This window comes from Parus major, chromosome 19 (assembly GCF_001522545.3).
Source record: "Parus major isolate Abel chromosome 19, Parus_major1.1, whole genome shotgun sequence".
In the NCBI taxonomy this organism is placed as follows: Eukaryota; Metazoa; Chordata; class Aves; order Passeriformes; family Paridae; genus Parus; species Parus major.
Window position 1 is genome coordinate 4,575,150 of NC_031787.1, and position 16,739 is coordinate 4,591,888.

Consider the following 16,739-nt stretch of genomic DNA (forward strand, 5'->3'; position numbering starts at 1 on the left):
GGTTTTATTTATTCTTCATTCTTGATTTATTGTTACGTCTCAGGAGACTAAACCAAATAAACCTTAGCATTGAAAGCAGCACAGGGAGGAGGATGAAGTCTCATAAATTCTGCTTTTATTTGGGTAAGCACAAAAGATAGGTATGGTTTGAATTAAGGATGTTTGTCCTTGTTTCACCAAGTAAAAAAAGGAGTTTAGACAGTCCTGAGTGATTTTGTGCTTTCATTTGTCCATGGCACAATGAACATTGATTTGCACCTTAATTTATGAATAAACACTTTAATCCCTAGGATTATCTTCATGGGCTGGCTGTGAATTTCTGAGAATTAAATTTGAGCTGCAGGGGGAATGTGCTGCTTTTGGTTTGAGCTGGGAGAATTTTATGCCAATTAATTTATAAAGTTTTCCTGATTCCCTCTTTGATTAGATGTAGAGAATTGTGGAAACTAAACAGGAGCATTGCTGACTTGATGAATACATTGCAGTAGAAATTGAATAACAAACTGCTCTAACTTGTGTGAAATAGAAATTATTAGTGAAGCCTGAGTGAATTATCACATTTCACAGGTAACACACTCTGGCTGTGTTTATGAATGACATTGATGTGCTGCAGCAGTTTTTTCCTAAACCCCTGGAGTTATTTTGGGGCAGCACAGCCTTGAATGCTGAAAAGCAGCAGTGAGAATCATTTATGACATCAGGGGGCTATTTATGCATAAATTGTATTTCTGTCACACTGCCCACTTCTGCTCCTCACCCAAATCTCCAAATATTGAGGGCCAGCTGCACTTTGGTCAGAAATACCCCAAACTTTTCACATGGCATCATCTGAGAGGGGAAACTGTTCCCATTTGGGCTGGGTTGCACTGCCAACATCAACATCTGAGCTCATCCCCTCCCTTCAAACATTTGCATTTTTGTTTTCCTTACTATAAACTTTGCATTCCTGGCTGCTTATGGGCTCAGTCTGGCTCTTGAGCAGCTTCAGCCAGTGCAGGGCTTTTTGCTGGAGATTTTCTCCAAGATGGGTAAAATTGCTGCTGGAGAAGGAGGTACCTGAATCCAACTGGGGTTTTTTGCCTCTTAGGCTGCTTCTTGCACCTCATTTCTCTTCTCAGCACCAGATTTCTTAGTGCTCTCAGCATCAAAGGTATTTTGTCTTGCAGCTGTAAATCAGAAGGCTGTGAGAACATCTGCTGAATGTAGAATGAGCCTCTGAGTGACCTCCTGTTCCCCCTGAGATCTGTTTTCTTTTGGGACACTTTCATTTGCCTCTTTATCTGCGTGCTGTCTGTGCTTTATTTTTGAATTTTTCCTTTTGGCTTCTTGCTTTGCTGCTTCCTCACTGCTTATGTTTTCATAAGTCAGGCTCAGGCTGTTTTTTCTCTTCCTGAAAGAGTGAAAAAAATTGATTTTTACAGTCTGTGCTTTTGATCATTTGAAATCTCAAATACTATCACAACAAAATAAGGCTGAAACATCAGCTTGACTAAGAAGCTGTCTGTCCATCCTGCTAAATGTTGATTTGTGTCTGTTGGTGAATCCTGGGAGCTGCTGGAAAGGCACCAAGAGGTGAATTTGCTGCAGCAGTTGAAGGAATTCCCATTTCCCTCTGGATCTGTCTGCAGAAGGGAATTTGGGAGCTCAGTGCAGGGTCTGGCATCTCTAAAAATGCTTTTCACAACATTTTAATGAGATATCAGAGCATATGAAGCACCAGAGATGATTTTCTTTCATCAGCTTCGTGCTCAGCTGGGATTTCTGGGGCTGCTATGCCTGTCCCTGCAGTTTGTCAGCCTCGTGCTGTGCCAGTAAAAATGACATCAGTGGGATTGTTCATACTGGGAGTTGGGGCATTACTCATTTGGAGTCACTGGGGAGCAGGGAAAAAAAACAGGGATTAGAATTCACATGTTCTGCCTTAAAATCAGGAGTTGGTAAAAGCTGGTACTGATCAGAAATCACTGGTTTTCATTTGAGTTCTGATTTCATCAGAGCAAGCACCAAAAGGAGAAAGTGGAGGGGAAAAATGGGAGAGGAGATACAGATATAGATAAAATTAAAATGGGAAGAGGTTTGGGCTTTATGTCATGTAATAAATCAAATCTAAACAAGGCCAATTTTTCTGAGGAATAGTAAATCTGGGAGACATTGGTTCAGTCAACCTACATGGAGCAATCCAGGTGTCCAAAGCACCTGGGCTGGTTCTTTTTACAGCTCCTGCTCCTACAGCACCTACCCCATTTGAAAATTCAGTGTAACAGTAGTGAATAACCCCATAATCCAGGCTGAAAGCCAGGCTGATAATCCTCTGAAATTTAATAGCAGAGGTCATCTGGAGAGGAGTGATTTGTCAGCAGCATTGGCACCAAGGAGTGGGTGGAGCAGATTTGATCATGGAATCACCATCCCAGAATAGTTTGGGCTGCGAGAGACCTGAAAGAACATTTAGTTCCAGGGACATCTTCCACACTTTGTGGTGTGGTGCTGATGCTCCAAGGTGTGCTGAGATGGTTCCCTGTGGGAATTGCCTGGTAGGAATTGGCTGCCAGGGGTTCTCCCAGCCAGGGAAGGAGCATTTTGAGTGTGTTTGAGCACTGGCTGTGCAGTGGAGCAGCTGCTGGGAAGCAGAGCCAGGGCTGCTGTTCAAGGCAGCATCCTACAGTAGTTGTTGAGCTAAAAGTGCTTGGGAAGTCACTCCACAGGGATTTTCATCCTTTGATGGGGATAGTCCCCAGAAAGTCATTTACAAATGGAAATTCACTGTCTGCCTTTTGCGGAGGAGTGGATTCTCCGTGTGTGTGCAGATCTGTGGATGATCCTGATGAAAGATGATCAGGTTGTGCAAAGAGGGCTCCAAGGACTCTGAAGAACAAAAATGAATTGAACATCCCACTCTGCTTTTCAGAAGAGCTGGCAATTTACAGCCAGAGCTGATTAAACCTGCATTGACTCGGAACCATCATTAATATAAATCACTCCTCTTCAAAGGCCATTTTCAAGGACTTGGTGTAAAAAAAAAGAAAACTCAAACCCCACAATCCTAATTGGTTTCATTTGTGTTTGAAGAGTTCTTCTGACTTGCTTTTCCAGTCCTCTGACAAGCTTTTTTTCCTTTTAACAGCTGTCTATAAATTCGGGCAGTTGTTTTACTGGTAGCAATGATATAAAAGCTACCACAGCTCCACAGTGGGAGTAGGTCCCTAATTAATCTCATGGAATCATGGAGTTGATTCATGGCAGTGTTTTTGATGTTGCTCAGAGCTTTTAAATGTCTTTATATACTGAAATCTCCCAATCCAAGCAACTTCCAGTGGAGTACAGCTGCAGTAGGATGAGGTAGTTTCTTTTATGAAGGTGCTTAATGAGATGCCAAGATCCAGGGAATCCCTCTCAGGATATCCCATGAAAACACAGAAACTTGGGAAAAGGGTCAGGAAGGTGGGGCTGTGTTTGAGCTAAAGGAAAAGCTTGTCTCAGGACACAGAGAGAGGCTTTAGGATAAACCAGGCTGTTCCCAGGGTGGTGTTTTCCTTGCTGTAAGGAGAGCGGGATCTCATTACACAGTGCCAATTGTCGTGGTGAACAATGGACTTCTTTCTTTTTTGTCAAAATATTCCAAGAGTTCTGCTTTGTAAAATGCTTTTGTGATGAGCTCAGGCTGTGTCTTGACAAAGTCTTCCCCGCTGAGCTGAGTCCTCTCTGAGGGAGGAAGTGTGGATTTAATGATGCCAGTGGGGGTTTTTTTTTTTGACCTGCAGATGGTGGAAGAAAGCGAGGAGAGGCTGACAGAGGAGCAGATCGAGTCCCTCCTCCAGACAGTCACCAACATCCTGCCAGGAGATCCAGAGGAGCAGCAGAGAGACTCAGCAATGGCAACAGAAGACAAAGGTGACCAGGCATAGGAGGCAGCTCTTGCAGAAGAGAGCCAGCTGCTGTTAGTCTGGGTTTGATACCAGCTCAATCCTGTATTGGACATAACTGTAAAATATATTCAATTTTTTATTATTTGGACATGATGAGGGAACCAATTGTTCACAAGCAAGCAGGGAAAAGGACACTATTGTTTGGGTGTTTTGTCATAAACGGGGGTGGCAGTGCCAGAGTTTGCAGTGGAGCAGCCTGAGGAGTGCTGGGGCTCAGCATCTGTGGGGATTTTTCCATTCCCCACAGAATCAGCACAGCAGTGCTGCAATGAGAATTCCTTTCAGAAGCTTTGGAGTTGCCCAAGTGGCTTCCAAAGCAGTGCAAAGGCAATTTTGGGACTGTTTGCAGAGCAGCACACGGGCAGGGATGTACAGGAACTCCTTGGGGTCTGGCCATGCACTCCCAAATCTTGGCATCATGGAATTGAGAGGATCTGTGGGAGAGCAACTCAAGGATGTCTGATAGTCCCTTCTAAATAAAAGAGATCCAGATTCAGCAAATTGCTCTGAAACCAAGGAGCTGGGGGGGTTTGAAGCTGTGAAATCAAAGCTGTGAGTGCCCAAACAGCAGAATATTGAGGTGTCTCTTTGCCCTCTGAACATTTATTCCAATATTTACTCACAGACGAGGCACTCCTGTGATGGAGGAATAAATGAGGCAACACTGAGCTCTTGATCTGGTTTGGAAAAATGAGAGTCAGGCCTGGATGGAGCAGAATTTCCTGAGCTTTTTTGTCTGATGAAGGATTTCAGGATCAAGTATTTAATGCTGAAAGCCTTCGTGATTATAATAAATCATTTGTGTGTGAATATCCACACAAAGTCAGCCACTGGTTTAAATTGTGGCTGCAGACCATTCTTTTATAATTATTATGATGTACTGGAAATAGAAATAAAATTTTAAGTACATCCTGGGTGTTTTGTGACTTACAGATGAGATCAAATCACAACATCTGACTCTTTTTTCCCCCCCCTTCAGCTCTGTCATGGGTTTATTTTGTGTTTTTATGCAGAAAATTTATGCTTTAAGAGCTTCAGTTGTGCAGTGTATGAAAGGGACTGATAAATTCTAGTGTCTGGGGGATTTGTCATATTCGTTTCCATGGTATTTAAGCTTCTTTGACGCTTGGAGAGGAAAGAAAATTATTGGGAAGATGTATTTGTCACCTCTTAAAGATAATTTATCATACATTAAATGCCTTCCAAGTCTGGAGACTAAAGGTACATTTAGACTGGGTTTGTTTAGTGTTGGATGGGGAGAGCCCTTGATGGGTTTGTGATACATCAATGTGTATTTTTCCCTCCAAAGAGGAAAGAAAATGAGAGATAAGTGGATCACAGCAGGGAAAGACACACAATTAATTTTAAAATTAATATTTTTATTCACATCAGCCACTGATGTTGTTTGACAGGCTGCAGCCTTGGGCTGCATGTGTTTACATTTTGATCTGCCCTTTCCTAAAACAAAGTTATTGAGATTTGTTCTGAACATATCAAAAGCAGCTGGAAGCAGACTGTAAATATCTTCAGCCAACAACTCAACAGATCCCTGCAGTTGGATGTTCCATCTTGGGAATTGATTTGTGGCTGGGATGGATTTTTGCCAGCAGCTGTGTTGTTGTGGGGTGCTGTACAGGATGCAGGAACTCCTTCACTTGCTGTTGGAGTGAACCTTTCTGTCAGTATCAGTTCCAGATGTTAACAGCTGTCAGCCCTCTGCAAATGCATGGATGGTAAAAAACAATTCCCCTAAAAATCCAGTGCTGAGCAATATTTGAAAGGATCTGGGCTTGTGGCATGTGCACAGCATCAAGAAATGAGTTTTAAACCTGCTGCCTGTAAATTCAGGTGAGGATTTCCTCTGAGGACAGGTTTGAGTTGTGGTATTTGATCTTTTCTGTGTCAGAACCCCCAGATGAGAAATGGTTTATGGAGGGCAGATATCACTTTGCTGATGTGACATCATTTCCCAGTGTCCTGAATATCACACAGAAGGTCTGCCAGTCTCCCACATTTCTATGTATTCCCTTAATTATTCCCTTAATTAACCATTCCCTACCACAGGAGATGGACCCTCCTCATTCTTGGAACAGAGAAAGTGGCACCGAGTGGCTCTGGGGGTGCAAGAAAGGTAAATGTGTGTTCTGAGAAAAAATTGAGCACTCAGCTCTTCCTGAATATTTTAGTGGATATTATTTTAATTTTCTCACTTCTTATCTCTCCCTCACTTTTTTTTCTCTGTTGTGTGTGTTTGGCTCTGCTCAGGGCTGCTCTTGTGCTGAGAAAGGGGGATGAGCTGCCAGAATTCCTGATCTGATACTTCAAAACACCTGGGCTTTCTCTTCCCATAAATTCTGATTTCTTGAGGATTCTTTGGCAGTCCCTGCTGGAGAAGTTTTATTAGAAAAGCTTTGTTTTACTGGAGGAGAAGGAGCTGCTGCTCCTACCTAGCTGTGCTCTGGTGCTGGGCAAGGGAAATGGAGCTGCTGGAACCAGATGTGCACAGGGAATTTTGAGGAAGATCCAGGAAATCCCTCCTGCTGAGCTGAGCAGCTTGGGTTGGAGCTCAGGGCTGTGTGTGAGGCTGTGCCCACCACTGAGTGCAGAATGGGACAAGCAGGGAGCAAAATTCATTTGGTTTGTGTTTGTGTGGGTGTTCATTAACTGAAGGTGAGCAGCCTGAGGCAGGAAAAGCAAAGCCACAGAATTTGTAGCTTTGGGGTTTTTTTTGGATGCAGATTGACTTCAAACAGCACTGGAATGGCTCACACCTGATTAATTCATACTTTGCTCTCCACCCCACTGGAAATTTGTGTTTTTCTCCATTGATAATTGGAGAGGGAGGATTTGGTTGACTCTGCTGGAGCTGGGGGTTGGACTCTGTGATCTTCAGAGCTCCCATCTTTTCTGTCAGTGCTTTCCCTTCCTCCAGCCATGGATTCAGTGTTTCCATCTCATTCAGGCTGCTCTCAAGAGCTGGGATGCAGAAATCTGGGATTTGCTCCCTGTCCCCCTTCCCATCCCTGCCTGGCCCCTTGGCAGGTGGGAGCCTGACTCTGGCATGGTGCAAATCCTTCATTTCTGGGATCTGGACAAAGGGAAGGGGACAGACTGCCAGGGCTCACAGCAGGGTTTGGTGTTGTGCCTGTGGGTTCAACGCTTCCTTGGGGCTGGAACTGGGGTTTGTGAGCAGCTGAGGCTGTTCCAGAAGAGGCTGCTCTCATGTGAGGGATGAGTCCCAGGAAGCTGCTGGGATAAGGTGGAGTTTCAGGGTGATCTTAACCAGTTTTCTCTTGAATTTTTCTTAATTTGGGCAAAATTATTCCACAGTGCCTCTCCACTACCTTAAATTTGGCCCAGCCCAGAACCATTCCCTCCTGCACCCTGGTTCTGCTGAGCCCCTCCAGCTCAATCCATCCCAGCCCAAACTGGGATTATTCTGGATCCCACTTTTGAAACACACACACACACACACACACAGAGACATTTTTCTGTGTTGCATTTTCTCTGATGAAACTTTTTATTGCCTCTGCCTGCCCTGGGGTGGCAGCTGTGCCAGGGCAATGTGCAAACAGCACGTTCTGCAGCCCAGAAATTGCCTGGCTTCCTTGGCACCACATCCACTTCCCTGTGCTCCACAGGCTTCGGAAGCAGCGGCTCAGCTGGGAGTTAAACTTGTGAAACGCTTTGGGTTTTGGCAGAGAGGAGACAGGAAAGGCTTTGTGCACCTCAGCCTGGCCAATATCAGGCTTTTCCTATTTTTTTTTATTTTTTTTTATTGCTACCCATAACCAGAGCGGAATTTAACCCCTGGGGATGTGCTGGAGGCTTTAAACATGGACTAGAGTGATTTTTTTACCAGGTCTGAAAGCATCTCCCAAGATTTTGCTGCCTGTGGAGGAGGGAGAGGAACCTGAAGGGTTTTATTGGTAGCTGTGGGTCAAGTGTCTGCTCTTGTACAGGGCTGAGAGTGTTCCAGAAATTGCTATTTTTTAAATTAATTTGATGTTTTCCGTTTTCTGAGTGCCCCAGACCAGGACAGGAATGAGCAACACACGCTGAGCTCCAAAATGTCATGGGTGGACAAAAGACAAGTGAGGTTTGGAGAAATGTGCAGAACAGGCACCTTGGATGTTCTGCAAGCATCATCCCAGTCCCCATCTGGATGCACTGGTCCCTTATCCTGTGGGGAAATTGGGACAGGACTCACCTTCCTGGGGTTTGGCTGAGCCCAGGCAGCTCTGGAGCCCTTCCAGCCTCACCAGCTGCAGTGTTAAATCTCAATCCTCTGTATCATCTGCTGCTTTTTTAATACTCTTCAAATTCATCTGCATTTTCCCTCTTGTGTGGTTCCTGGATTTCCTAACACAAAGCCCTGGCTCGGGGGTGCAGCAGCCGTGATGGGGGGAGGGAAAAGGAAGGACTGGAAACACCCACACAAAACCTGATGGGATCCAGCTCTTCCTCCCTGCAGGTTTTCTCCTTCATCACCCAGAAACCCCCCCAAAAGCTGCTGCTTCCCCCTGCCCACGCTGGATGAGCAGGCTGGGAGATGGAAATGGGCTAATCCAGGCCAATTTAAACATTATCCCTTTTCCTCTTCAGCATCCTGCCTCCAGGCATGGGCTCAGCAGGAAGTTGCCTCTTTCCCACCCCCATGGGCTGCTCCACGTGGGACAGGACTCCCTGTCCTGTGTCACCAGCTCAGGTGAGACTTAGCAGCTGAAGCCAAGTGGAAAAGCAGCTCAAACCACTGGAAATGGCCCTAAATCCTCCTGCTGCTCCCCAAAGCTGCTGGAGGGTCTCCATGGGTAACCCTGTGCTGCTGGAGTTGTCACCCTTGGAACCCAGCAGGTTTAGTGGGATGGGATGTGCAGGTTTTCACCCCAAACCCGTGACTGACTCTCCAAACGCTGCTTCTTCCTCTTTGGGTTTTGAGTTTTTCCCAGCCCTTTCCCCCTGCTTTTCCACTGCTCTGGAGCTGAAATCTTCCCTCCAGTGCCAGCTGAGCTGGTTGGAGCAGGCCAGGAGCAGAGACTCCAATGAAAACCACAATATTTTGGGAGCAGTGGTGAGGCAGGGAGAGTCGGAGGGAGCCTTTGGATTGAGCATTTTCTGCTGGGGCCTCAGCAGAGCCCAGGAGTTAATCACTCAAATATGCTTATGTGTAACTAATCTCTGCAGGACAATGAGCTGAGGAATTGTTGAATGCAACTGAAATGGGGCAGAGTGGTTGCTATAAAAAGGATGTCCCGAGCCAATGGGAGCCAGCAGGCTCCTATAAAAGCGGGTGGGGAAGGAAAAGCAGCTGGTGGGAAGAGATCCCCAAAAATCCCAAAGCGTGTCCTGAGCTGCCTCTGCTTGGGCAGAGATCCTCCTGAGCTGCTGGAAATCAGGCTGAGCCCTTCTCCCAGCACCTCTGGGGTCAGCGGATGCCGCGGGAAGGGCGGGATCTGCCCGGAATCACCTGGTGGAGCCTAAAAAGATGAAATCCAGCAGTGCTGTAAGTTGGGCTTGGATTTTGGGGTCACTGGGATGCTATTCCAGGAGCTGGGTGGGATCTGTGGAAGTGGAAGCCTGGGTGAGGCTGAATTTTGGGAGCTGTGAGGGTGTTGAGCAGAGTTATCCCACGGGATATCCATGGAGCAGGTGCTGCTGCCGGGGCCTTGCAGCAGGAATCGGGAGATGGGGAAAGGGATGGGAGTGGATTTTAGTGGATTTAGGGATTAGCTCAGCTGGGCTGACCCCAATGACCATTTCAGGGCCTGTCCTGCACACTCATCCCTTGGCTCCCAGCCTTCCCACCAGCCGGTTCTGGTTTTATCCCTGATGTTGTTTGGAGCCTCACGGGTTCCTTGCTCCGGGTGCTGTTGGTGACCTCAGCACTGGCCAAGCTGGCAGGAGAAAATTCCTCCTGGAGCTTTCTGCCAGCCTTCAAATCCCCCAAAGAGGTGTTAAGTGCAGCTATTTCTAGTGCCAGGGCACAGATATTTATTCCTGTGGTGATGCCACTGCCAATCCTTCAAAAGGCTGGAAATCCCAACATATCCAGGCGTCACGTTCTTCCTGCTGCTCTTTTTTTCTCCAGGCTTTTAGTTTAATAATATTTTATCTGTCTCTTTTTATGACTTTTCTGCCTTTTGTCCCATTTGAAGCCACAAAGAGATAATTTACACCAACTTCCCCCATGAAATCAGCCTTCAGCCCCTTGTTTGTCCTTGCAAATCAGCAAATGGGTGTGAGGAGTTTTGGATGGGATCATCCCTGCCCCAGCCAGCTGCTCTCCCATCCAGAAAACGAAGAGCACAGCCTGTTTCCTGTTAAATCTTGCTGCTTGCATTGGTTTACATTGTTTGTCTGATGTTTTACAGCTTCCAAGCTGATGTTGCATTAAAGCTGGCTGGAGCTGAGGCAAGAAATCAGATGCAGGCACTGGCAGGGTTCCCCAAATGCATTCATGAGGGTTGATCCCACAGTCACATTTTCTCAATCCCTGCAGGAATCATGTCCTGGCCAAGGCTCCAAAAGGTGCTTTTGGGACAGTTTGGGAGTTTTAATTGCAGGGCAGGTGGTGGAGGGGTGGTGCCTGCTCCTCCTCTAGCCAGGTTTGGTGGCTCTGGGGTGGCTCTTGAGTTTCTCTTGACCCCTGAGCTTTGTTTTCAGTTTCTCTTCCTTGCTGTCCTGTTGAGGAGGGGAGTGAGGGAGACTAGGTGGGCACCAACATAGGCTTGGGCAGAATTTTTTATTATCTTTATATAAATAAAAATATATTTATATATTTATATTTTATTTATTTATGTGTGTGTTCGTAGACTAGGATAGACAATTATAGAATAGATGGAGTTTAAAGGAGTCCCTAGGGATCATCGAGTCCAATTCCCTGCTCTTCACCCCTACCTGAAGTTAACCATGTGAGTAGGAGAATCCAGATGCCCCTTGAACTCTGATCAGCTCCCTTTCCAACCTCTTCCAGAGCATTTTATGTGGATATTATGGATATAAAAAGGTGTTTTAAGCAGAGCAGGATGGGTCTCTCATGCCCTTTCACAGGACAGGGCTGATGTGGGGTGGCAGATCCAGATCCTCCGTGGTTTGGTGCTGTTGTCCTTGCTGGATGCATTCCCAAAAAACCTCAAAACACTAAATCCAGCTGCTTTCCATCCATCCCAGGTTAGCCAGAGGCTTCCTGAAGGGCAAGGCAAGGATTTCTGCCTAAAGGAGCAAAAGGTTTTTGGAATCCAAAGCTCTAATCTGGGGGCAGAAGCTTCTTGCTGGCTACAGGAGTGCAGAAAGTTTTTTCTGTGGCTTTAGGAGCACCAGCAGGTGCTGCCTGGGGAGTTCTGCCCATTGTGGGTCAATTCTGGCAGGGAAAGTCTGGCTTTAATAAGAAAACAAGAAATAGAATATTCCCATAAGGACTAAATGCAAGAGAATGGGCAGAATTTATTAATAGGGGATACACCAAACAAATCCAGCAGGATCCCATGGGAATGGGTCTGAGGTTGTTAACTATAAATATGTTTGTTTGGGGATATTTGGGAATGATGGAGAGTTTTAAAACCAGGATGGGCTGAGAAATTCCTGATTTTGCCATTTCTGTGTCTTTTCTCTCCTCTGGAAAATTCCTGTATTGATGGCTGCACTCTTTTTTGATTTAAAAGAGTTATTTCAGGTGGGTAAATTCATTATTTGCCTCTGCTGGGGGAATTTGAGGGTTCTTGAGGGGAAAAAATGGAATTTCTTTCTTTGCATAAAAGGGAAGAGCTTCAACAGATTATTTTTTTCAATGCATTTCATCCTTCTCTGTGCTGCTTTTTTAATTTGACATCTGTTTTTCAGTTGAGGGGGATGTTTTCCAGTGGTTGGGGATGGAGAGGAAGGAGGTCTAGATTTGTATTTTGTCTTCAATGAATTTATATGAATTATTTAGGATTATTTTATTTATTTTTTTTGAGAGTGAAGATTTCAGATTGGGATTCTCCCCTTGAATCTCCCCATTCCCAGACTGAGGTGCTTCCTGAATTTTCAGCAGCACCTCAGGAGAAACATTAAATACTGGGGTCACATTCTAAAAAGCCACTGAAAAAATAAATGAGCATTGGAATCTGAACAAGAAGAGAGAGCTCTGGAAAAGGCAGAACTCTCCAGATTTTCTCTCAGATTTTGGCCCAGGGGCTTCACCCCTTTCACTCAAGACCTGAAGATGCCAACTTTGGAATTACAAAAATGTGTCCAAAGCAAGGTTTTTTAAGCAATATCCTGGGCTGAGCTGTTCACCCACTGCAAACAGGGAAAATCCTGCCAGGATGGGGTTTTGGATCCACCAAATGGCCCCAAAGGCAATGGGATTTTATTTGTTGTTTTTTTAGGGAATCACATCAGTCTCCTTATCTGCTCCCAAACTCCCAACTCGGTGGCTGAACGGAGACTTTGTGACAAGTCCATGGCAGTCCCTGTGGAGGGAGAATTGGGGGTTAATTCAGTTCCTTGTAGATGGCAAATCAAGCTCAGGCCTGCAGGAGGCAGGGAATGGTGCAAATACCTCTGGAACCAGGAGCCACACTGGGGATGGGATTGAAATTCTGCCTTGTCTCCTCTTTAACTGTGGAAATTTCAACTCCCCTCCTAAGAACCTCACAGAACAGGGCTGCACCATCCCATCATTAATGATCTTCCTTCAGAGTTTTGATGCTGTGTCTTTGGCAGTGAGGTTTTTAATTTTATTATTTAGATGCTGGGGTTTGTGAGCTGCTGTCATTTCCTTGTGCCATTTTCAGCGTGGACGAGATCATTCCTGGATGACCTCTTTATTAATGAGCTGATGGATATTTATCTCATTAGGAGGCCAGTGTGCTAAAGCTTTACAAACTCAGGCCTTAATCTTGCCAACCACCGGGAATTTTCAGCCATTTAAACCTCACAGGATAAGAAATAAGAAATCCCTCTTCTCTTAATAAGGGTCAACTGAGAGCATCACACATCACCCAAAGCCTTCAGTGGTGACTTTATAAAAACTCCAGCTTAGGCAGTCTCTGTGATACTGATTTGGGGGTTTTTTAGGGTTTTTTTTTCAGGAAAGCCTAAAGAAGGGGAAGGAATTAGGCAATGGGTTATTCTGGGATGTCCCCGTGCCGGAGATGATCTCTCCTCCCGCACGTCCTCGTGCCACATCAGCAGCTGTCTGTGAGCCAAGGACACGGGGAGATGCCTATGGCTGGAAAAACAGCTCCTTCTGTATTTATTGGACTTTCTACCAGCTGGAAAATCCCAAAGATCTGCACCTCCCAGGGCTCCTGCAGCTGGGGAAAATAATCTTCCCGTGAAATAAATCCGTGTGATGCCTGAAATGCCTGGCCCGTGATGAGGGCGGCATGGAGATGTTCCTACCCCCATAATTATTTCTCCAGACACGTGGCAAGGTCAGTTCATGGCTGTCCCATCTAGAAACCAGCAGGGATCAGGCAGAGGTGGATAATATGGAGCTATTTGTCAGAAAATGCTGCTTTTTTGGGTTGGAGCAAAAATCACCTTGGTCCTCTCTGAGCCACGAGTGGGTGAAGGTCAGGTTGTAAAAATAAAGTCCTTATTCTCCTGACTTGGATAGCCTGAAATGGTGCTTGCAGCAGGAAAATCCTGCTTGGGGATGGAGCAGGAGCCAGGGATCCCTGCCAGGGAATCCAGGGAAAAGCTGGAGGTTGAGATGCTGTCAGGTTTGCACGAGGGTGATGCTGTGCCTGCAGTTTGGGAGGATCCCTGTGCTGGCAGCTGAGGGATTTTGGTGGCAATCACTGGGAATGGCATTTCTGCTCCCACAGGGATTCCCATGGCTTGGTTTGGGTGGCTTTGGACCAAGGGCAAGACTCTGCACGGGCAGACTCTGCACAGGCACTGCCATCGCTACACGAGAGCCAGAAAAATCTCAGTAGCAGGGAAAGGCAATAAAAATGAGTGTTCCTGTGGGAACAGCTGAGCCAGACATGAACATCCTTCCAAGCCAATGTCCTGGCTGAGTGTGTGGCTGACAGGTTTGCTCTGCTCCCAAAATCATCTGTGTGAGGCTCAAGGCGGGATCTGGGTGCAGGAACACCTGACTCTCCTGGGGTGCAGCAAAATGTCATCAGCTTCTTGTCTTGTGGGGCCTGTTTTCCCTGAAGTCAAAGGCTTGTGGACACAGTCCTTGGATTTTCTCCTCCTCTGGGAATTTTAAGTCTTTGCTGAATGTCCAGGTTGGGTTTTTTTGGCTCAGCCTGCCCTTGCAGACTGTGCTGGGGTCCATCTGTGGTGCTGGGTGCCAGCTGCCCCCATCCTGCAGCCAGGAGTGGCTTCTCCCCATTCCCTATCCTGCCTCAGGGCTCTGGGACCACCCTCAGCCCAGGGGCATCTCAGAGCTGGGATGTGGAGAAAGATCCTGCCCTGGGATCCATGGGGGGTTTGAGGGCTGTGCTGATGGAATAATTGGCATTTTCCTTTGGCAGGAAGGTACCAATCCCATCATTTTTCCCATGGGTTTGTTCCTATCCATAAATGCCCAGATAACAGCACATCCCTGCATATCCTTGGCTCAGCACATCCCTGACACAGAGCCAAGGAATCCCTTAGGGCTGCAGGCAGAGGGAAGGATGCCCAGCACAGGGCACTCAGAGCTTGAGATTTTGGAATTTTACCCAAAAGCCAAATGAATTTCCACAGGACAAGCTGAAATCCAGCCTTGCTGCTGTGTGTGCTTTATCATATCCTCCAAATTTCTCCCTTCAATTCCTTCTGTAAAGGCTCCAAACTTCTACAAGGAGGTAACAGAGATTTTTTTCCCCAGCTTTTTCAAACTCCCTTTAGTGACTTCAGATATGAAAACCACAAGCACTGAACTTCCTCCAGCTGCTTCTCCATGAAGGAGAGATCAGAGATCCTCCTCATGTGAGACAGAAAATGGGATTGTGCCATTGCTGCCTGAGGTATTTGAGGAAAAATAATCGTATTTAATAGTTCTGGCAAGAACAAGCCAGCAAGCAGGGGCTGCTGGAATGAGCTGGACAGAGCCAGGGGGAAATTCTTTGCATTCTTGAGATTGGGAGGTGGAATTAAGGTAAAATGCACCTGGATTAGGGCCAGGCTATCTGGAGTAGAAAGCTTTTAAATATCACACTGGACTTGAATTCAGGATTACTTTTGGAGTAGAGCTGATTGCAGGAAAAGCTTTGGATTGGGAGTCCAGGGGAGGGGAAAAAAGCCTCATTTTGGCCTGTGAATGTGCCAGACTCCAGCTGCAAGAGGTCAGGGCAGCAGTGCTGGGGCCTTTGCTGGCTCAGCAGCTCGGGTGATGTGGCAGCAGAGATGCTGCTCCCCAGGAGGGCCCTGGGGTGGTGCCTGGCAGCAAAACCTGTCCCTGCTGCAGGGGCTGGGACAGTCTGAGCTGGCTGAGGCTGTGCAGGGTGTGCCTGGCTCCTGCACTGCCCTGCACCAGGCAGTGATGTCCAGCTGGGCTCTGCCATGTGGGGAAAAGTCTGGTTGATGCTGTGGCTCACATCTGGAAATGAGATGGAGAAAAAAGCATAATTTAAGCTCCTAAATAGCACCAGAACTGAGGGATGCTCCTTCTTCCTCTGCCCTCCAGCAATCCCAGACACAGCTGGAATTGAGAGCATGGGAGCAACCATAAACCATGACATTGATGAGGGAAAATGGGGAAAAACAGCCATCAGCACACACTTCTGCTCCTCCCAGAGCCCAGCAAACCCCAGAGTGTGACCCTGCAGGACCATCCTGCTCCTCCTGGGCTCATCCTTCATCCCTGCAGAGCCCCATCCAGGGGAACCATTCCCAGCTTCCCAAAACACAGCAGGCACAGGCTGATGTGAATGTCCCGATTCCCTCTGCCCTCCTCGGGGTGTTTATCTGCACCAGCCATCACTTGGTGCAGTATTTCTGCAGCATTTGCTGGGATATTTGATCTGTAACTGCTGGCTGAGCATTGATTAAAGCAGAGCCCAGCGTGGGGCACCCTCTGCATCCCGGATTTCCATCTGCTCCATCCGGCAGCGCTCTTTTCCCCCTTTTCCCTCGGAGAACAGCGTTTCCTCCACCCCCGAGGCACAGTTCGATTGGAAGGCTTTAAAAGGGACAATCTGTGTGAGTCACAGTGAAAGCCATAAAAGAAAAACCAATAAAGCCATCTGAAAAGTGCTGTTTAATGGATCGAGGCAAACTTACTGGAAACAGGAGACGGATTGTTTCATCTTGCAATCGTTGCTCCAAATCCGTCTGCGTTTGGGAGCAAAGGACATTTATTCTTCATCAATAGCTGTCAGGGAAAAAGGATTTGAAAGGGATTTTGCCACCTTTGAAAGGAGTTGTGAGTTTCTCTGGGCTCCCAGCAGCTCTGTGAGCACATTTAAAAGCCTTTCAAATGCTGGGTACTCTGGAAATTCAGTCCTTCCAGGGCACAGCTTTTCAGAGAATGAAAATAATTGTCCCTGTCATGGACACAGGTAGCTGTTTGCATGGCAAATATTGATTTTCTTAGCAAACAAAACACACCTGAGCTGAGCCACATTCACCTCTGGAGAGAAATGCTTCTCCACTCTCACTGTGGCTTTTCCAATATTGAAATTTGGGATGTTGAATCCCTTTGGCTGATTTCCGTGCCCTCCCCACTTGGCAGACAACACAAATCTGGGGAATGTCCTATGGGATTGTTCCCTTTGCTATGACCCTGCAGCAGCACTGACATCTCTGCAGGCTCTTTGTCTGCAGCTGGGTTTCTGTTTGTGAAGAAGAAATGTGTTTTCACTTGGATTTAGCTTTTGCATATCGCTG

General features: G+C 46.6%; 1 protein-coding gene across 5 annotated transcripts in view; it reads left to right on the forward strand.

Annotated features, from left to right (window-relative positions):
- Positions 1-16,739, forward strand: part of CRCP (CGRP receptor component) — a 41,866-nt gene that overhangs the window by 17,800 nt on the left and 7,327 nt on the right. For 2 of the 5 annotated variants that reach the window (XM_015646700.3, XM_015646699.3), the window contains 3 exons: positions 3,762-3,891; positions 5,991-6,057; positions 7,951-16,114. In XM_015646700.3, coding sequence (XP_015502186.1) covers positions 3,762-3,891; positions 5,991-6,057; positions 7,951-8,155 — 402 coding nt within the window. In that variant the 3' untranslated portion in view covers positions 8,156-16,114. Of the gene's footprint in view, positions 1-3,761; positions 3,892-4,551; positions 5,938-5,990; positions 6,058-7,950; positions 16,115-16,739 lie in introns of those variants that run through there. The other 3 variants (XM_015646703.3, XM_015646705.3, XM_015646704.3) reach the window with 3 other exon arrangements.